Raw genomic sequence first — 22363 nt, forward strand, 5'->3', positions numbered from 1 at the left:
TGCGAAAGGGAAACAATATCGTGTATTAGTGTGCATGGGGCAAACTGTGGCCTATCTTTGGGTAAAATGGCAGAAGCTGGCTCAATATTCCTTGGCTGATAGCTCTACGAAATGTTCGCCACACAGAATAGCCGCAGTGTTTGCTACTCCGGGCGAAACAACAAAATACTAATACATTGTTTCAATCCTGCACGAGAACAGGCCAGTGTTTGCTGCTTCTCTTTTTTGTCGTGATAACAAGCACCACAAGCTTTTTGTGATTTCGTGCAGTTTTTCTTCATGTCTGTTAACGCACGTCAATCGCACTTTCTAAGCTGAATCCCTTTTCTTAATTGCGCATCATGCGCGCCACATCATCGAAGAGCGCCGAACGAGAGCGTCGTCTGCTCGCGCATTAATATAAATGGCGCGCACCACCGAGCCGAGCCTATTCGTGCGGCATGCGAAAGCGCACGAGTATTGCAGCGCCACGCTGGTAGCGCGCACTTTGTGAACTAAATGACGACTCTTGAGTGACGGGAAGGACTAATTTAGCTCTGTGGGTATTCTCACCCTCACTCTATACTGCAATGCATCACCTTGGTTTAACGAGCACCTACGAGAGGCAGCACATGTACCGGAGGTTACGCGCTCCGAGTGTCATATTTCAATCCTTAAGTGATTTACGTTCTTTTTCCGTGTTTTTGTGTCAGCTGATTGGGTCGGGTGACTGCTACAAAATGAGTCACCTTATCCAAACCTATGTTGTATTGAGCAATAATGTGTCATTTTTTTCTTAGCAGTTTTACTTCTGATGCATTTCAAAACATGCTTGTTGTTGCTACCGTATACATTCTCAAAGAACTCAATTGTTTTCCTTATGAGAAAGGCCTCCAAACATCGTATGAGTTCTTACGCGGCTTTGGTATTCTTGTTATTTGAAAAGCTTTCGCGTCATGCAATACAGGCTGGAAAACCGGCTCGCAAGATCTTTATTGTGCGACATGGGCGAGCAGGAAAAATGGGCTGTTATTTTAATGCTGATATTTGTAGTTATATTAGGTATATAAGAATGATTGCTAAAGACTAATTATATATCTCGAGTAGATGTAAGTCAGTCTCTTCGCTTTTATCAAGATGCATTTATGTATAAGGAAAAAAGAAATAAGTGGGCAAATGTCCTTCGTCTGTCCAAATATTCTTCAAATGTCCGTCTGCTATTATGTTGTCTTTTTTTCTCTCGTATACCTGCGCCGTTTTTTTTTTTTATGCGGTGTCTTTATCCCCAGCTTCATATTTACCCTCAATTTCTAATACCCAACAACAACCTCATACATCGCCTCCATCTCGAAACTGCGCATCAAAACACATCTTCAGCTTAATTAGCCACGTACAATCAAGGTGTTTGTGCGGCCATTGACGATGGGGATATGTGTAATCTGTAACTCATCTGTTCCAGGCACGCTGCTCATTCGCTCTGCTCACTCACGTAGGTGGTCCATTCATTTGATTTGATACTGAGCAATTTCTGTCATGTTGAATGGCGCTTGGAATGATATTAACAAGTCCAGTGTACATTTACCGTCAGTCCATCTGCCTGCCTGCCTGCCTGCCTGCCTGCCTGCCTGCCTGCCTGCCTGCCTGCCTGCCTGTCTGTCTGTCTGTCTGTCTGTCTGTCTGTCTGTCTGTCTGTCTGTCTGTCTGTCTGTCTGTCTGTCTGTCTGTCTGTCCATCCGTCCATCCGTCCATCCGTCCATCCATCCATCCATCCGTCCGCTCCTATCACACTAGAGCACGTATCAGACGGACGGATGGATGGACGCTTCGCCTCACTCATCATTATTCACTCCGTGAATATGCCGTGAATTTGTTGATAAAACAGCGCCATCTATCCTCTTTAAGCATCAACTATACAAAAACCACTAACGCCATCTAGTGACATTATTTCCAAAGACATATACAGATAACGCCATCTACTGAGGAATTCTTAAAACTAACTAGAAGTGGCTGACGTTATGTCAGACCATAAGATACCCAGTGTGTTCACCACTTGACGCCAGCGTAGTGGACTTTCTTGGCAAGCCCATGATGTGCCCCCAACTATTGCACTTAACGTCAATCTACCTCGTATCACTTACCCTCAAAACAAACAAATAAGAACAGCATACGCTACAGCATTCTGTTTCGCGTGTAGAATATCACGGACTAACACTATAACAAGATTTCATTCTACCGCAGCTGGTGCTCAAGTTCCCTTTAGTTACGCAACTATTAACAGTTCCTGCATTTGCATATTTTCCACGTGCTCGAATGCGTATGAAATTCCTGCATGCGTACTGAGTACTTCATTTATGCACCTCATAACATTATGTTCATTTTAAAAAAGGCCGCGCAGCAAACACCGTGATGAATGATTCGCATATCATTAATTCCCCGGCACGTGGGGTTTGCCAAGTATTTTTCTGACTTTCCGCGAGAAATTCGACAGCATAATCGCGATTACGCCGCACGCCATGCCATAAACACAAACTGCAATAAAGTTGCAAGAAACGATGAGAGTGCAAGAAATAAGTGGATATAATTATTTCAAGCTATATTCTGGACACTCCCTCTTCATTCTCCCCCTTCCTGCGATAACCATGAGCGTTGATTTTCTCGAAGAAAGCCTCTTCCATTCGGAGCTCTTCCTCTATAGTGTCGAAGTCGTAGCTTTCGTTTGTGCCGCCGTGCTCCTCCGGAATGACGTCCTCTGGCACGAGGTTGTGCAGTTCCTCGCAGTCGTATCCGAAGAAGCGAATCTGTGAAACAATGTAAACAGATGTTTTGTCATGTTATCTTTCACGACGCTTTAGCGGCCCCTCAATAAATGGGCCAGCAACTTGTCAGAACACCAATCTAGCTTCATCAAAAGTCATTATGATGATCCGTATACACTGCATTTCGGTGCCCTTGATATGAACATACTTGGTGCAAAATAATTGCTTCGAATAGTCCGTTAAGTTTATATGGCTATGAAGCTGCCAGGCTACAGCTTTTCTACACCGAGACAAAGACGAGTTAGTGCGGAAACCACGCAGTACTCGCGCAGTTATCTTGTTTGTGCTTCGTTGCATAAACAAGTTGTCAAAGAACGCTCAGTTTCGTGCACAATCATTCGATATTTATGAATTAGGGCATTCGGGGTAGAAGAGGGATGCCCGAAGAAATGTCACGGTACATTAGGGCAATGGTGAATCAACTACATAAATTTCTATCGTCGGGATCACATCACTCCTTGTTTTCTCTTTTTTTACATGCCCTAGGTCACTGAAAACAAACCTCAACGTAAACGTAATGACACATAACGTATGCATTAGTGAATGTTATAAATGAGCTAATAAACATCCTTACCCTTTTCACCAATTTGGCCTCCATGAAGGGCTTGGCAATGGTGAACAAAATGTCAAATAAAGCAGGGTTGTTGATGATGTAAACTGCTTTTATCCGCAAGGGCAAGCATTCCTGGAAATACGAACACGTATAGATTATATTCGCTCGCTCAGCTGATGCCATAGGCGCCTGGAGGGGAAGAGGGTGAGTCAAAAGAGGCAGTTGCCTCTCTCAAGCCACGCCAAATCTTGCAAATTACCCAATAGCACTTCCCCCTCCCCCATCGCCACGCAACAGGAGCTGCACCCCTCAAAACAAGATATGTGCACTGATGTATGTTGAAACTATGATACGGCAACGTCAATACTAAAGCTTCTGCACACCATTCAACAGTTCATCACTTCTAACGCGATATCGTTCTGGATTTGTTAAAGATTCGTTTCTACAGCAAAAAATGACAGGCGTAATAGAGTCTCGTATTCGTCAGACTGCTTCGTTAATTAAACGGCAGTTAAGACGAAGTGATTTATAAAATCTGCCGTTGCCTTTCTTGCACGTTTCTCGGCCGTTACTTTCCTATTCGCATGCAGCGCGTAAGTGATAATATCTTCAAACGCATAAAACTACTAAGTAAGGTGCCACAAATACGTCATGCGAGTTTCAAACCGCAGTGACAAAGGACATGAGAAACCTGTATCGACTGCCGCAATCACAGTCCTAACATTCAACGAATACTATATCGCTGCGAACGCAAATGCGTTTTTCTTTCTTTTTTTCGCAGTCTTGGGTAGCAGTCGCTATTTAACAAATGACGCTTGGTTAGTTTAGTTTTCTTCGAGAACAGAAAACCAATTGCCTCGTACTCTTAGAAGCACAGCTTACGACAAAGCAAAACTGTCTGCGTTCCAAATATATTAAATTATCACTTTGATGAAAAAACTGGCATAAAGAAGAATATCGGAACCTCCTTACGCGCGTTGGACCACATTCGTTTCCAAAATAAACCACCAACGCACAAATTATTGTGCAACAAAACAGACAAGTGTGACTGGCAGCTACATACTAAACATTTAGCGAGGGAAAAAAAAAACAGGCATTTTACGCGCATGCACGCACATGCATCCGCTTTACGGCGTCTCTCCTCTTTTCACTTTCAGTATGAACGTTACCATGGGAATATTATGGGGTGTGCCAGTTGTGTCCACAGAAATGCTCATTACCAAATTACCAGATGGTCAAAGTACGAGCCACGTTTGTGCACGCATACCAAAGGGCTGGGGTGAATGCAGCTGCTAGTTCTTATACTTTAGTGCACCATTTTTGTTAGTATGTAGATGCATCAGATAGTCTGCAAACTACTGCAATATTTTCTACGATTGCGTGTTTTGACAGGTATCGTGCAGTTATCGTTTCCCCATTCACTTCACCTTTGTCGTTCTTGTAATCTTACTCGATTAATCCGTGTTTCATAACTGCGTTCAGCGCTTCCTAATCTCGGATTCTGCAGAGTGCGGGCACGAACCACTATTCGCCGATAGCTGATGCTAAGTCGAGATCTATCTGGAGGTGAAAATTTTGTACTACTTACGAAAGGATGGCATGCCAGCCTAGAAAAAAAATCGACCTTGGAGTAGCACACTGCATCTACTTCATTTTATTACGATAGCAATTATATGGACTCTCGGCTGGATTTTGCCACCGGCAAAGGCGTCGACGTGGGCATCGCAGTCACTCACTGTATATGTATACGTACCTATATATATGAAAACGCAAGAAAGTTAAATAATCCAGAAGAAGACTCCGGCGCGTGGAATCGAGCGTGGGACCACGAAGCCACGGAGGACCACGTCCTCCAACGTTCAAATGGCAAGCTATTTATATCTACCACTTACCGCTGGTGACGGACATCTCTGGCGGAACTATTGTTTTTTCAGCATTACCAGAAAGGTGGTGCAATGAGCACGCATCACCACATCGTCACGACGCGGTGGCGCACGCTCTCATCTCCCACGCGTACATTGCCCCGTCGAGAGGAGGGGGTGTACACCCACTCACGCGCCCTTATGTCGTAGTGGATACGACTTTGATAAGAAAACAACTCGAGTGACTAACCATGGAATGATTCGCATGAGAGTTTGCCACTGACCTGAATAAGTGTCATGAACTTTTTAATCGCTGAGGGCGTGTAATGAGCAATGTGGGAGACGCTGAGCCCCCTGATGTCTAGAATGGCCACGATGCCCCTGATCTGGAATTCCTCTCGAAGCAGGACGTGCTCGGCGTGTACTAACGTGATCCTGAAGAAGTCATTCAGCGAGCATATGTCTGTGTTCCAGGCACCTGGTCAAGCAAAAAAAAATGTAAGTGAAAATTTAAAGTGCTGACTACACAAACCTCTTTTTTATGCTGCAATATATGTTTCTTGTTAGACACAATATTAATTAGATGTAACAGACAACAATGCAAAGAAACTATAGGGGAACTTATTGTACCTAATTGTAATGCAAGTGTGAAGAAAGGAAAGTGGATGAAAAGATAACTTGCCGGTGGACAGGAACCAAACTTGTAACCTTCGAATAACTCATTCGACGCTCCACCAACTGAGCGACCACGGCAGCTATCCCCCCATCCACTTTATTGTGTATATATGTGAATTAAATGTGGGAGTGTCCGTCAGTGCCACCAGCAGCCTTGGTGGCGAGTGTGATTGTGTTCCACACTCGCCGCCATATCGACAGAATACACGTGTTGTAAATCTGGTCAATATGATTGATTGATTGATTGATTGATTGATTGATTGATTGATTGATTGATTGATTGATTAGATTTTAACGTCCCAAAACCAACATATGATTATGAGAGCACCGTAGTGAAGTGAGTGAGGAAACAAACTTCAGTCAAACCGGCCGATTGAGGCGTGGGGGGGAAGGGCTCCGGAAATTTAGAGCACCTGGAGTTCTTTAACGTGTACCCTGTTCTAAATATGACCTGCAACAACCGCACTTGACAAATGCGGTCGTGTTACTAGGAAACACATGTGATAAAGTCTTGGTCACCTCGAGAGTTTGCACCGCCACTCTTTTAAAAGCAGGCAGACAAAGTAATATACGGCACCAGCAGGGACTAATATTCATGTCGTTGAGCGTAAATAAAAATAGACAAATGAGAAAACACGAGACCGTGCTATAGCCTCCATCAGCTTTCCCAGTGTCCGTTCTTCGCTAATGATCAAGTCCTGTATGTCCTCAGCATTGTCCAGTTGTTTACGCTTTCAGCGTATCTAAAAACGGCGCTGTCATGTTTTTTATTTATATTTTGATTCTTTAAGGTGGCGAAGTCCTGACGCTAAGCAAAGTGATGACCGGATCAAAGAAATAATAAAAGGGTATTTTTTTTATTTTCACATTTACGACTTAGGCGGGCAGTGTTAGTATTTCTTTTGCTAAAAGTAATATGCATTGCCCACAATGAAGAGGCTTCTTCAAAAGCTCATCACTAGGCGGACAGTTTGCAAACGGACTAAAGGCACTCGCGTCTGTAAGCTCTTAATAGGCTACGTGACGTGAAAGTTAAGAAAGTGGGAGTACTCTAAATTTTCTAGTAGATAACCGAATAGCGCGGTATCCAAATCGGTACTTGACTCAAACAGCGAATATTTAAAGAAACCTAATTTTGTTAATATATTTTAAATAATGAACACTCATGAAAAGGGATGAAACGTTTGAACGAACAGAGGTAACATTTTGTGCTTTGATCACCGAATGACTTATGACCAATGTTCTTTGCTTTATGATTTTACGCTTTTGCTTGAACTCTAGTTTCGCCGAAATGATAGCCATCAATACTGCCTTCATGACGACAGTCATCATGCTCCTAAAGCATGCACTTTGTCGGATATTTATGTATTGGTTGCATTTAGAAGCTGTGGACAAAGTGCTACCTTGTGACATTAGACACTGTTGTATTTCAACCTGAAGTTAGAAAATATTTGCAAAGCATGGTTAGCTGCTGTGGAGCTATGTTCAAGCTTGTCTCAGTTTTCCATGCGTAGTACTTCTCATGCAGCCGGTTAAAAGTAGTTGCAATGGTGTTGATGTATGTGAATATTTGTTTCAAATTAAATGTCGTGGAAATCTTCAGTAGTTTCGAAAATGGTTTCATTACCATTTTAGGATTGTTTTAAACATGATTGTCTCACAATTATAAAACCATTCCCATGGTATTTGATTGGTGTTCAACTCGGTTCTGATATTCCCTATTCGTGCACCCCTAGTGAGAAGCTAAAAATTTACAAAAGGGCACGTGCTATTACTTTATACGGGGCAGCGCTTTCAAAAGGAGCTGAGATCACAGGTACGTCCGAATTCGCTGTATTATGTGCACTGCTTCTGACTTCCCCGATCGTGGCGCGTCACATCGGTTAGTCGCCCGCTGCTGATCGCGCAATGCCTCCGCAGCGCCGCGAAGTTAAATATGGAATCAAAAAATGTTCGGAGCAGAAATTTTTTGCTGGTGTATTGTGAAATAACATTTATTGTCTGTAGCCGATAAACTTGCACCAGTTACAGTTGTAAGTTGGTCAGGTTTTACCAAAAACAACGGTAATCATTTTTTTCATTTCTGTCCCTAATATGTATTATATGTCTCTGGCATTCCTCAAGTATCAATTGATATTCTAATCAGCACTGACAGATTGGCAACCGGAAGAAACAACAGCAGGTAGACGGATAGACGTACGAACAAACGATCAAGCCATTGTTAAGCAAGACATGACATGACTAGATTGGACAGGTGGAAACGACAAATACGGAGGCTTATAAGTGAATCTTTAACTTGCAGAACGATATCTGATATACGTTGACCTCACCTGTCCTGAACTTTACCACAGCTCTTCCCTTGGGATCTGTCTTCCGGGACAGCGTCACCAGTCGATGCTTGCGGCACGCATCGTTGAAAGGCACGCTGGAAGGCTTGAGCTCTGCGAACATCTCCGGGTAGTCCCTTCGAACCTTGAAGTACGTCTGGACATTCTTGAAGGCACTCTGCACGTCGTACTTTCGAGCACGTAGAAACTTGGCGAGGAAGTCTTCGTCCATGGGACAGTCGAGTAAAGGTTCGCCTGGTTGTTGTGGACGTGTAAAAAAAATTTATCAGACAGGTAACCTGAAAGAAATTTCTTTGGACTTTTTCGTTTGCTGTACGAGATGTTCTGGGTCGGTATTTGCAACAGTATTTAACGCTGATAATCTTAAGAGACAATATTTCATCAATAAATAATGAGGGGGGCATAATTAGCTAATGCGGCTGACCGATTAGGAAATGCACTTACAAAAAAGATTTTTTCTATATAAATTTAGTCCCTACAGTAACTATTCAGTCAACATTGAAATGGAGATAACCGAATACTGTTCCCATCAACCAATATGCACAACCGCTAACGTGCCGCCACTAGTTCCTTGAAAAAAATAACATGAATATGAACACTATCGCTCTTTCTCCGCAAAAGCGGAAACCTTCGTCGCGTTTAAGGCATACTTTGATCACACTTTTTTCGACAAAATTTAACGGAACACCTATTGGACGAAAAACGCAATTGTTGAATGCAATCCAAAAAAATTTAATTCGGTATTCAAATAAACTACCACTAAGTCCTCTTTCCAGGACAGTTGAACCTACCAAGTATTAGCTCTCTCAGTTGGTTAAATGCGTGCTCCTTGACTGCAGCTGTTTCACCCAACTCTTGTTGCGCAATGTCTCTCGTATCTTCAGGGGATGCAATGGCTTGCAGAATGTTCTCGTTTTTGCCGCTAGACATTCTGGGTTTGTGTCTGCAAAAGAAGAGGCATGCGTTGTCATGGTGCATTTAAAGACAATCGTGTCGAACATATTACTGCTTATAAATGCACGGTTATCACTTGTACCTACCTAAACATAATCATTGTCTAAATGCAAGACCTTTATATGTTTATGCCGTAAGAAATTAACTTAAGCAAACGCTTAATTCACTAAGGAAAATGCTTCAATCACTAATACTGTGCAAGTTACTTGTAGGGTATATGAAAGCCGCGCTACAATATTGAGGTCATGAGTGCTTCGGATGAGCGCGGCGCTCTCTGCGACTTACGCAGCAGTATAGCTTAGTCCTGAGAGGCTGACGTTTGAAGCAGCGGACTGACACAGTTATTTCCGTTTTTTTTTGTTTGTTGCTAAAAGTGGGTCGTATTAGATGCAGCTGGCGGCATCAGAAATTGTTCTGTGCAGCTGCTTTATATTTTGTAGGTATAGTATACGACTACAAGAAAACTGGATCACCGCGATGTGCAAGTCTTATTTTGCCACCCGTTTTCGTTGTTCTTTTCTTAAAATTCGTTGGGCCAAGGCACTTGAAATGTTGTCGATATTTTCTTGTCTTCTTGTTAAACAATGTTGGCAACGCTGTTGATCAAGTTCTCAATCAGGTAACTTTAGCTTTATTACATTTTGAGAGAATCCTACACTAGAGAGCTCTGAACTGATCTCAAAAGTACATATTCGCAGCCGCTTGTTCAATAGCTTGAAATGCAGTTGCTTAGAATACCATCTAGTGCCTGTTAGCGCTACGCACCCTGTCTGCGCTACCCAATTCTTTTAATTAGTGATGTTTAGGCATTCCTTTCTCTAAAAATAAAGCACGAAATTAGCAGTTGTCAACATGCAGAAGGTCTGTGGAAACCACGTTACTTTTTCACCAGTTACCCCCCTGTTGCTAACCTTTCCAGTTATAAACAATACATTTAGGACAGTCAATCGCTCGCTGCCATCGCTAAACACCAAATATTTTGTAAAATTTCAGCCTACGGTGTTAGTTCACGCCAGTGAACGCTAAACAAAGACCTCTATGTCATCGTGCAAACTATGTAGACGTTGGCACAAGGTGTTTTGTCATGTGTTCGCCGTATTACTTTAACGCATTACGAAAATTACAACCGTATAATCGCAAAGGACCTGCTTACCCATCAACGTTTCACTGGTCAAGCACATGGACCTCCCCACAAGCACGAAACACGTGAAGCCATCAAGTGGAGAAAAATTGAAACTTTCGTTTCTCCCCACTTAAAGAATTACGTGCCATGAGCCCGAAGTGCTATCTGCTGCTACTGCTGCTACTACTGCTGCTACTATTCTTACTTCTACGGCTAGTGCTAGTTCTACTGCTACTGCTGTTGCCACTCTTACTGCTACTTTCACTGCTACTGCTACTGCTATTACTACTCCTACTACAGCTGCTACTACTATTGCTACTGCTGCTATATACTACTGTTTTCACTGCTTCCACTACTGCTACTAGGCTACTATTGCTACGGCTACTTCTACTGCTGCTACTGTCCTTACTGCTATTGCTAGTTCTACTTTTACTACTACTGCTACTTTTTGCTACTACTGCTGCTATTATTCTTACTGCTACTATTATTGCTACTGCACTGCTACATTTACTGCTACATTTACTAGTACTGCTACTACTACTACTACTACTACTACTACTACTACTGTGTCTGCTACTACAACTCCTACTACTGCTGCTACTACTATTGCTACTGCTACTGCTATATACTGCTACTTCCACTGCTGCAACTACTGCTACTAGGCTACTATTGCTATTCTACTACTACTGCTGCTACTATTCTTCTGCTATGGCTAGTGCTAGTTCCACTACTACTGCTAGTACTGTTGCTACTACTACTGGTACTTTTACTGCTGATGTTATTTTACTACTACTACTACTATACTACTAATATACTACTACTACTACTACTACTACTACGTCTACTACTACGTCTACTACTACTACTACTACTACTACTACTACTACTACTACTACTACTACTACTACTACTGAATTGGGCGCTACTACGCGTTTGTGGCAAGTCATTTTGTAAATTAGGTACATGGATGCAGCTTTAACAGTGAACAGAACAATTTGATCAGCCATTGATACGCCAGAAAACAAGCAACTATATGCATTCTTGTTAGCAGTGAGCCTTAATTTTAATGTCGAAATATATGGCATTATTTGTCTTTCAAAAAACGTTTATATACATGATACGGTTAACACGATGAAAATTTAAAGTAGTCAGAATTTTACATTTTATTTTGTTTCTTCTGACGTGACTTAACGAGCATCATTGGCAGCTTGCTGAATAGCTGCAAGGCAGAGCCCAAATCCTCCTCCGCTGAGGAATGCCACTGTATAGTTATTTTGCATCTCCGGCAAATTTTTGGTTTGGTTTGGTTAAGCAACACATTCTGACCACTGTGGGCTGATTTCTGCGAGAAGGGATGAAAATAAAGAACGCTCAGCTCGAATAAGCCATTGCGGATACTGACGCATTCGCATTATCTCGAGTTTTCCTTCAACAAGGCACTTTTCGTTTTTACCAACCGTTAAGCACTGCTCAGATGAATTTGGCTCTAAGCGCAAACTATATCTATGTCACTCTCACTGAATTTCAGAAAAAAAACACGTGTGACAAGTTCCGCCGAGAACTAGGAGCGCTGACAGCGACTATATATAACTTAGCAAACTATACAAATGTTGTGCAAATTCATGGTCCCTCTAAACTGCCCTACGCAGACACTTACCAATTGGGTCAAAGAGGATGGTGTCATACGCACGCAAACACGAACGCATCGCTCGACGGCTGCTACATTGACTGTGCATGATGAGCAAACACGATGCCTCTGGCTTCTCCGGGGTAACGCGATCTGCGACGAGAACCTGCGCGGAAATCCGCGAATGTCGGCGGAGACGGCGCTCACGAAGCGACTTGGCGACTCGCTTAGCTCAGCCTTTGCGACCGCCGCAGATATAAAGTAGTTACGAGTCAGCGCTCTTTCTGACCTTCATTTCGCCGTTTAGGTTTTTGGCCCGTTCCAGAAAGTAAGAAACTGGGCGATCATTTAGCTTCGCCTTTAAGAGTTGAATGCGATAGCGATATCCAGTGCTATCATCATCGTCATCATCATCATCATCGTTTATTTTCTCTGAGAGGCCCCTGACGGGGTATTACATAAGGGGGGGGGGGTCGAACAACGATACACAAGGCCATTCCAGACCAAGAACATAAAGTAGGTTAAAATTAAAGAATTGGAATTACAGGGCAACAATACAAACAGATCTCGTTATATAACAAATAGCATGATTTAAAAAAATGAGAGAAAGGCAACTGGCTACACAGAAATCACGAGGGTGTGGTTGTAAAATGGGTTTCGAGTAAGGTTTTAAACTTCACAGTATTTCGTTCGTTGGCTATTGCATTTGGAAGTTCCTACTACAGCCACTTAGTGCACACTTTTTATTGAATGACGTTGCTGAAGAAGTTTAAGTTGCGTATTGCTGCAATGTAATCGATAAAGTTAAAACTGTCTTGTCTCAGTAAAGTTTTCGCGCATGGCTGTGTTCTGTGTAATGGGTAGCATGCTTTAAACGACGAGCGATAATGCACGTGAAATGATTTCGAACTTTCCACGCACCACCTACGTGGATTTAAGGAAATGTGAGCAGTAACGTGTGTGGTTTTTTTTGTAATGGGTGACCGGCTTTAAACCACGTAGTGGTAATGGTAATCGCATGTCCTGACGCCCAATTTCAATGTATACGCTCGTACCACGCAATATTACTTAGAAGAAGCGAGCGTTGGGTGAGTAGATACTCCTTTGGGGATGGCATTCTGCACACAAAAAAACGCACAAGAAGGAAAAGAGCACATACAGGCGTAGATTGTTTTTTTTTTGTTTTTTTTAGCAAAATGACATCCGCGATATTACTGCTGCAATATTGCATGTTGTATTGTGAAGCCTGTACACAGGATGCGTATTAGTAAACCATGGCAGTTATTTTCACATTACTCGCAAAAGCAAGGAGCTATTTTTACTCTCTTTGCAAGCAGACACACGGCTGTGTAGAACATCTGCTTGCCACGCAAACAAGGCGGGTTCAATCCTCGCTCGGACCCGAAAATTTTGATTATTTATTTTATTTGTTTCTTTCTCGATTTTTAAGTCGTGGACAAAATCGTGATTTTTTGTTCGCAACCATTGAAGCCGGCGCCGGAATTTCCGCGATACAAACTCATTAACGCTGTAGCATTGATACCATACCTTCATGCGCACAACCCTCCCCTACAATCTAACCCCCACTCCCTGTCCTTCCTCATTTATTCCTCCTTGAACTTTAACTCGACGAAAAGAAATACGCATGTAACCCACATCCCCATACTCATGCACATTTTTCTAAGTTTTTCATGTCTGGGCTATATGCGCAAAAATGCGGTATATTGTGTTTTATACATTCATTTGCAAGCTCGTGCCCGTGGTTTGAGCCAAAGCTCTTTGCGACCTGACCGCCACTGGCCGGGGTGACACACCAGCGGAGAGGCATGAAGCCCTCCAAATCAGGCGTCTCGCGATGTCCATGCTAGTGCTGGTGGTGTTGCAGCAGATGGGCTTAGTCAGCCATACAATGCCGGCAATTGCTCCGCCCGAGCAGCTCTTTATTATAAGTGTGTGACCCGGTGTTCAGTAGGCCGGTGTCACGCAGGTAATAAGCAATCGTTGAACTCTCTTCCTAATCGCCGTAGGTCTTTCGGGCAAAACATTGCCAAATGTCCGTTGCCTAAAACCACCTGTTAGCAGGCTGCGCATCATCACTTCTTTCTGCCTGCTGAAGGCTCTATCACTTAGTATAAGTTTACGCAATTCGTAGCATTCCGTCCAATTTGACAGAAGTAGCATTTGTCCGTACAATTGTGGATAATATCTCGCATGCGTTGGTGCGATCGCTTTTAATCGCCATTATGAGGGCAAATTTTTAGAAGCAGTGTTTCTTAAAAGTTTTCTCTTTTTTCTTGAATTTTTTTTTCGACAGCTAGACTCTAAGCGTTCCAAATATAAATATAAATATATAAACAGGGGCACTTATGTGTTATGCCGCAATGTTAAGTGGTCTCGTTTGAATGGCCTGTTAAGCACGTACTTATAAGTGGCCATAGGAGAAGTTCATTCAAGCGTATCAAATGTGCAGTGTCAAATATCCAGCGACACACTATGGTTCGTTGGAGCATTGTTGCCTATAAATAGCACGCGGGGCAAATGTGAGCCTTTGGCATTCCACAGCGACGTGAAGATCACATATCTTCATATTGAACTCCTACATCTGGTTGAGTGAAGGCAACGCTTCCTGTAAAGGAAATTGGTCGTATGTTCCGCTACCACCATATGCAATAAAGTGGAAGTTCAATCTGAAGCTACTCTATGAAAGACAAAAGAGAAGAAAGTGAGGCAGAAAGAGAGTATAGGTCAACGAAGAAATGTTTGGTTTGCTGTCCTGTAAGAATGTTGAGTTGTGAAAAGAGGACCCGCACGCATGCAGTATGAGTGCAGCTCAAATGAAGCATACCATGCATGGCTTCGTGTGCAGTGTAAGCCTAAGTGCAACTACGAGGAGTTCTGATAGCGGGGTACACGGCGCAATTTCCCAATCTCTATAAACATCTTATGAGTTAATAATGCTACTGTGTACGTAATGTCGTATACCATACCTCATTCGTTTGACATATACACTACCTAAAAAACAACTTTCATTCTTCATTATGCCACACGCCACAAGATTTCTGCCTTCATTATATCTTATAAGCACGCAAGACACATGAACAACATGAACCAAATTGTTGGAAGAATAGCGTTTACTTTCTTTCTCTCTTTTTTTTTCTGCAAAATGCTCAGAGATGCGCTCATTCTTCACTCGGCGATGTGTCGTTGGTGAGCCCGCCGTTATATTCATGGGCCGCTTTTGTTGGCGTCTCGCAGAATCCGTAAGAGCCCAGCGCCTGAAAGTAACCTTCCGAACTTTTCAGCTTCTTCTCTAAGACGTCGTAGTCATAGCTTTTGTTCGTCTCTCCTTGCTCTTCTGGAAGGACGACATCTGGCACGGGCTTACGCAATTCTTTTGGGTCGTGGCCGAAAAGGTGAATCTGCAAAAGTAATATTTGTCAGCGGGGTTTGAGATGCAGTTCTGTATGATGGTCTATAGGAGAGGTCTCAAACACGCGGTCCGCGATCTTCTCGCTTGCGGCCTGCACATAAACTTCTTCGCCTAACAGTATTTTTTAAAATAAATATCTTCAGTGGATACACAGACACTCCTGGCCTAAAGCGTTTTCTTCGTGAGGCAGCCCATGTGGTCAACATGTGTTCAAACATAACCATCAAAGGAAAGTTATATTCAGATTTCAGTCATTTGGGAGATCGGTATCGGCATGTCATTAGAATCCTGGCACCTAATCTCCTTTAGAAGTCGTACGCGTATGAGAAATCGAAAAGGTATTCCTCAAAAAGGTGGCGTATGCTGACTATTTGTGTTGCCAACAACTCTCCTTATGTCCTCCTCCCCCCCCCTCGATCTTACTTTCCTAATTATTAGGACCGTTATGTTATTAAAATGTCTAACTGCGGCCAGCTGCTTTTGAAATGAGCTTGAGACCAGTGCATGATAACGCCGTGGGTGCGACAGCATCTGCGCGTAGCTATTATTATAGTGTGACTCAGTGACCCTAAAGTACTTTCATATACTCCCATGGAAAAATATTGTATTCAGATGTGCCATATATGCTGCAATGAACCGAGAGCACCGTAAGCATTGCTTTTGAAATAAGAGTTTGCTTTATCAAAAGTTGGAGAAATGATCGAGATAAAGATTTCGCGACGAACTTTTAGCTAATCAAGTTACTTGTGTTTTTCGTTGTCGTCGCTTCTTCTCTTTGTTTCACGCTACACATGCAGCATGATTTCTGCGCTATTGCTCTTTATGACTCCGTTGATAGCTTCACATCTCTCACTCGAGTAAACGACAATAGTAAAGGCGCACAGAACTGTAACATTAATATTCGTAAACGATGCTCACTTATTTGCAAAACGGAAGTAAATGGGAAGAAAAGCGGTTTATTATTTGCACTTGCGTTTTCTCTTGCGTCATTTATTGTACTCTTATATAATATTATCCACGCTATACCAATATTTAATGCGCCGCGAGGAGATTTTATAGGACTGTTTTAGAACGCAGCTGCTAGGGGCTCATTCCTGTAAGGAGCTGCGTCGCCGTCACTACTGATAATGTAACCGATGTGCACATAAAAAAATAAGAAAGCAAATACCCATGACTAAACGGGATAGCATGGTAAAAGAGTAAAACACCAGCATGTTATCACCCAGCACCAATTGCGCGATGAGCGTGTGGTTTAACACATTTCGGCCTTTGGATCGTGCTCGGCCACCATTCTTTCTCGTTAAAGTAGCATAATACTTTACAGATGTGTAGCGGGTATTTCGCTTATCCGCAATAAGACCGATAACGGCGTATTTGTCCTATTTGACAACGATTAGAGTTTAAGGTGTCGTGAATACCTTGCGGAAAGCCAAAGCTTCAAGCACAGTTAGTGTTGCCCAAAGCTTGAGGCTGCGCTCATAATTCACATTAGGCAGCATCACAATTCTTTCTACTTTATTAAGGTTTCATCACAGTCATCCGCTTCCGACCAAGCAATACACAGCAAACAAAATATTCACGCAACAAAATTTTACCGCTTTAGAAGATTTGCCTTTACAAAGGTTTTGGCAATTGCAAAGAAAAAGTCGAATATCGGTGGGTTGTTGGTGCCGTAGATTCCTTTTGGGCCCATGGGTACACAATCCTGGAAAGAGATTTGCGCGTGTTTTGGGTTACTTTCGTGGTGTTTGCACAAGCAGATGCAATGTCGATAGTACAGCGTTCCATCTATTTTAATGCGTAAGCTTATGACTTGTTTTCGATCATAATGGCATCGACGCCATACTCGGCTGGTAAAAACATGTGAACCAAGACGGAAGATGTTGAAGTGTCGAGGCATGGTAATACCAGTGTGACACTCAATAGTACATAAGCGACGAGGGAAGTGTATTTATAAGTTTTTTCTTTAATTTTGCTGAGAGCACAATGAAAGAATTTAAGACCCACCTTGATTGTGATGCCTGATAATATTACACTGGTTTTGGTGCGAAGAACTTAATAACCTATAATTTTATTCCAGAAATCCCAATATTCCAATACCCCGATATTCTACAGAGACGCATGAATAAGACCACACCTAATATAACAACTACGTGCTATATAACAAGGAAAGATACTACACATAAACGATACATTATTGCACTTACATCAGGCGGTGTACAGGTTGCTTTACCTGTGGTTGTCGTAAACATATATAATAACCAGTGCATTGGTTTGCTTTTGTCTTTGTGTGCGTGAGTCTTAACCTTACATAAGTCAGGTGGAGGCAAGATTCATGTTGTTACGAATGTGTCTTCAAGGGCGGGTACAGGATTTTTCTAGAGAGCAGTTGGCTTATGCGAAGTCTGATACCTACATTTCAGTATGTTGTTCAACACCAGTTCCGATGAATGGCTGTCGCAGTGCAAAGAAGCTTCTATGCAGGGATTTTACACATGAAAAAAGATGAAACAGGATGAAGGGGTGACTTCCAAGAAATAACTAACTGAAAAGAACTTTGTGTTTATAGAACAACAAGGCTACTTCAATTGAACCCATTCGTTGGAAGTCGGCACTTCGTGCTGTGTCGTCCTTTAGCCCGTGTGAGTTCTGTTTGCATTTGCTGAAGTTTCATTAAGGATATATACCGACATGCCCAAGTTCAGGAAATAAAATGTTGTACCGTCCTCTGTTGCGCATTGGGTGACTACTGGCTCCGTTTTGTCAAATACTTCAACCACCCTCGACAGAGACTGAATGAAATCAACGTTCTCGTTGTAACAGCGAATAACCAACTTAGCTGAGTTCAACTAACACTAGTCAATGTTGCTATAATTTAGCCGCATCTATTCTGATCATTTAGCAATGTTGGTCGACATTCGTTACTGGTTAGCCAACAGTAGCAAAACTAAGCGTTGATTTAGTAGTGATTAGCTAACGTCAGTTATATTTTACCCGCACTATCCAGCATGGTTGCCATATCGAAAATTTTAGAAATAACCAGAAAATTAGAACAACTAGCCGAAAAGTAGCCGACTTAAACCAAGGGCAGTAAAAATAGCCGGATGTAGCCACTCATGTGGAAAAGCATTTGTGCTTATTAATTTGAATGTAAATGTAAACATGTACAGCACGGACACTTCGAAATCGTAATTCCTGAGATTCCAGCAAAAATCATTGACATTAACAAGCATTTCACTCATTAGGACTGAGTGTTCGCGCTGCGGAAAAAAAATGACTTTCCGTGCGTATTGCAAGACTTCTCTTGAAGTGACTCGAAGTTGCGACAATAAAAATGAGCCGACGACATGATGAGTGCGCTCAAAGTCAGTTACTGGCGCTGAAGCATAAATTCTAGCAATTTTCACTGTAATTTCTTCCGAGATAACTAATTCAAAATTGCAATCCGTACGTAAGCCTAAGAAATCATACAAACAGTCCATATGATATCCAAAAAGATTGATTAGTGGGCGAGTTGTTAGGAAACTCTCGAGAGAGCACTAAAAAAAGACTCATAAAGCAAAGACGGCAACAAAGCACTGATCAGCCGCTGTTGTAAGGAAGTTCTGTGGTGCCTTTGCCTCTTATCCAGCGGTTTCTGAGTGCTAACCTGAAATGTCGGGTGCTCGTGTTTTAATGCCAATTAGTGAAGAGCGCACTTCACTCATCGACATCATTTATGTTCACTTCCACGCTGCCTCGAGCAGTAGCTGATCTGCAAAATAAGACCCCATGAGATTCACGCTTTGTCCAACACACGTGGGATATACAAAAAGGTTGTCTCCGTGTGCGGGAAGCCTACAGCTATGCTAAATGTAAACAAAATGGCAGAAAGCGAAATCAGAAAGCTAGTGATGAAGAAACTAAGTAAACATTTCTTTTTAATTTTATGTAGGGATCGACCGCTCACCAGTGACGCCTGCTTAGGCAACATGCACTATACTTTTAATTGAAGTTCATTATCTGCGTAATCAAAGCGCCAACTTATTCATTTGTTTATATATTTATTTTTGTATATTTTATAATAATAATAATAATAATAATAATAATAATAATAATAATAATAATAATAATAATAATAATAATAATAATAATAATAATAATAATAATAATAATAATAATAATAATAATAATAATAATAATAATAATAATAATAAGGAAATGCGCACATTCACTAAAGATAACAAACTCATGTTCAATGACCCATCAAAGCATTTACCATAGGTGAAAATGAAACAAAGCAACAGGCAACGAAGATGCAAACAGTCAGTAACTATAAAAAATAACTGTTCACTGTTTCAGCCATCAAGAAACAACGAAAATGCTGAGAAAGAAATTGCTTCAACGTTGTTGCTAAAGTTATTCCAATCTCTGACAGTTCTCGGGAAAAAAAATACTTGAAGCAGTCGTTATGAGAACGGGAAGGAGTGCTTGTTAGTTCGGGCCTTTGGCGCGCTGAATAACCGGAGGAGAACGCAATCGATTCGCTAGCGTTTACGTAATAGTGCCGCTTGGTTAACAGATATAATCATTTTAAACGTGATGAGCAGTTTTTTTTTCGTTTAAGGGATGTATGTTAGCTCGAGCTTGAAGGTCGCGTACTGAGCTGCGTCGGAAATCGTTAGCTGTATGGCTCTTTCTTTTTTGGGCGTTTTTTGGCTTCAGAATATTACCATCTGTGTAGGGGTCTCATATAACAGCAGCATAGTCTAACACTGGTAAGACAATTGAATGGTATGCTAATTTTTTACAGCAGGGGTAACCAAATTTAACGTTCACCTTAAAAAGAATAATTATGTCAAGCAAGCCTTGACTGCCGTGTCTTGGCACCACATATTGGAACACCAACGGCTGCCACGTGACCAGACATTGAAAATTTATCTCAAATTGAGAGGACACGAAACTAGCCTGGAAGCAGCCAAGTAGCCAAGAAGATTTTTCGGCCACCACCGGCCCAGAAAAGTTACCAAGCTGGAACTATGTAGCCAAACCTGGCCGCCCTTCTATCTAATATTACTGCGTGTTAATCATTGTTGATAGAAAGCAAGTAAATATGGTACTTCAATTTTATTAGTAGTACTCATCGTACATTGCTACGAAACGTGGATGGATGCAAAGATAAAAGAAGCAAAAACGTGCGTCGCATATATGTCGAGTCGAGCATAGGGACTCGCGCGATGATTGGCGTAAACAAGTATGAACCCGACGTAACATGAGTTGACGGCCATCGGCGTTTGCTATTCTTATAGCGCTCCAGATAGCGATAGCTCCTTGCAAACATTACCTGGCGCTGCGATGGCTAATAAATACAAATTGTTTGCCATTCTACGTTCCAACACTACGATACAACTAAGAGAGACGCTGTGGGGGTAGATAGGGCTCCGGCTTAATTTCGACTACCTGGAGTTCTTTCACGTGCGCCTAAATCTGAGTACCTGAGGCTCTAGAATTTCGCCACCCTCAAAATTGCTGTAATCGCAAGGCTATATGATAGTGACACCTTAACTTCGTGCCCGAAGCCTGATGTGTTTTAGTGGCGTAACTTACTATCGTTTGCTTCGCTAAATTTCCGAGAAATGGCTGTCTTTTAAGACCCACAAATGGCAACGAGTCGTTGCACACAAGCGAATTATCATGAAACGTTTTAATTTTAACAAAATTATTAAATAAATCAATAATCAAGCTTGCATGTCCATCCGAGTTCATGAGAACAAGCATTAGGGAAATCAGGGAACGTAAGATCGTTCCCATGTTTGCGTGACCTCCATTTTTGAAGCTCCGTAGACCCAGTGTTCCTTCAGTAAGCCATGCACGAATTCCTACGCTGATGAAGTTGATGTTGTGGCCTGCTTAACTATACACTGCTTCTTTTCACGTGAAATAAATTGACACAAATCGTTAGAAGGGGCCCGCTTTACCTCGGTACGTTTCTCTTAATTCGCGGCGTGCCGCCTCCTCGAAGGCTTCGAGCGAGGCAGTATGTTGCACTGACGCTCCACTAACGTAACAGGTCAACGCAAGATGAAACAGCTGCGAGACCCAGTTATTGAGACCGCTGTAAGAGAGTATCAAGCCCTAAGAGAGCTGACGTGCGGCGTGACGGCAAAGTAGACAGCTGCTCCTAAAAATCACCTCTAAAGCACAAACAGTGCCCTCACATATAATGGGCCTGTCAGAACGACGACTCGGTGCGGAACGCTGGTAAAGAGGTGAATGTTTTTACATTCAAACAAACGGCGTGTCTCGGGGTCATTCCGACCACCGAAATGCGTAGAACGCACACATCGCGTAAATACTTGCACAGCACACTTCTGGTGTACGTACAATTCCTGACGCAGTAATACCTTTGTCACACTGGACGCTTTAATCTCATTTTAATTGAATGACATTCGCATACAAAGTCCCATTACGCGGCTGCTACACAGTTATATATAATGTCACTAAAATCGAATGTCTTCAGCAATAAAATGCGTTCCGAGAAACACATTTGCCGTCACCAGCCGTCTCAGTCGAACCGAATGTATACCCTCTAACCAGGAGACTACTTAAAAGGTGGCATTCGGACTTCTCGCTAATAATGTTGCACTTTTTAAGGCATCTATCATTTCAACGAGGACAGGAGTATGGAAACCTGTCGTAAAATATCTTTACTCTCCACCACAGAGGCGCCTGGGCACCGACGTATTTGGCCTTGATGTGAGCAAGCTGACGGATCTTTGCCCGTGCACACGTGTATTTGCAGCGATGGCATCAGCTGCACGAGTGAAATGAACCCAGGTGGAGACGTCTGCTCTGATAGGCCTATGGCGATTCCGTTGCAAGCTGTTTGCCCGAAGTGACGCATGCGAGACCGTATTTTAAAACGAATAAACGCGGAACGCTCTGCGTTTTTAGATGCGGAAGCATCTTATACTCGCGCCTTGTAGTGCGCCGTCCGCGCCGTCCGCGCCGTCCGCA

General features: G+C 42.4%; 1 protein-coding gene across 1 annotated transcript; it reads right to left on the bottom strand.

The window, feature by feature from the left end:
* Positions 1 to 2551: 2551 nt before the first annotated feature.
* Positions 2552 to 12075, bottom strand: LOC119170297 (alpha-tocopherol transfer protein-like). Its single transcript, XM_037421427.2, has 6 exons — positions 11968 to 12075; positions 9025 to 9176; positions 8216 to 8467; positions 5495 to 5688; positions 3370 to 3480; positions 2552 to 2777 (listed from the first exon to the last, which is right to left on the bottom strand). Exons 2-6 carry the CDS (start codon positions 9161 to 9163, stop codon positions 2571 to 2573), a joined length of 903 nt encoding a protein of 300 aa, XP_037277324.2. The 5' UTR covers positions 9164 to 9176; positions 11968 to 12075; the 3' UTR covers positions 2552 to 2570.
* Between the last annotated feature and the right edge of the window lie 10288 nt (positions 12076 to 22363).

This window comes from Rhipicephalus microplus, chromosome 2 (assembly GCF_043290135.1).
Source record: "Rhipicephalus microplus isolate Deutch F79 chromosome 2, USDA_Rmic, whole genome shotgun sequence".
In the NCBI taxonomy this organism is placed as follows: domain Eukaryota; kingdom Metazoa; phylum Arthropoda; class Arachnida; order Ixodida; family Ixodidae; genus Rhipicephalus; species Rhipicephalus microplus.

What these genes read in the sequence shown, in the direction of transcription:
- LOC119170297 (XM_037421427.2), bottom strand. Translation starts at nt 9,163, where the DNA reads ATGTCTAGCGGCAAAAACGAGAACATTCTGCAAGCCATTGCATCCCCT. An exon ending in TGTGGTAAAGTTCAGGACAG is followed by an intron (nt 5,689 to 8,215) that starts GTGAGGTCAACG and finishes TTGCTTGACCAG; the next exon opens with GTGCCTGGAACACAGACATA. An exon ending in AGGCCAAATTGGTGAAAAGG is followed by an intron (nt 2,778 to 3,369) that starts GTAAGGATGTTT and finishes ATTGTTTCACAG; the next exon opens with ATTCGCTTCTTCGGATACGA.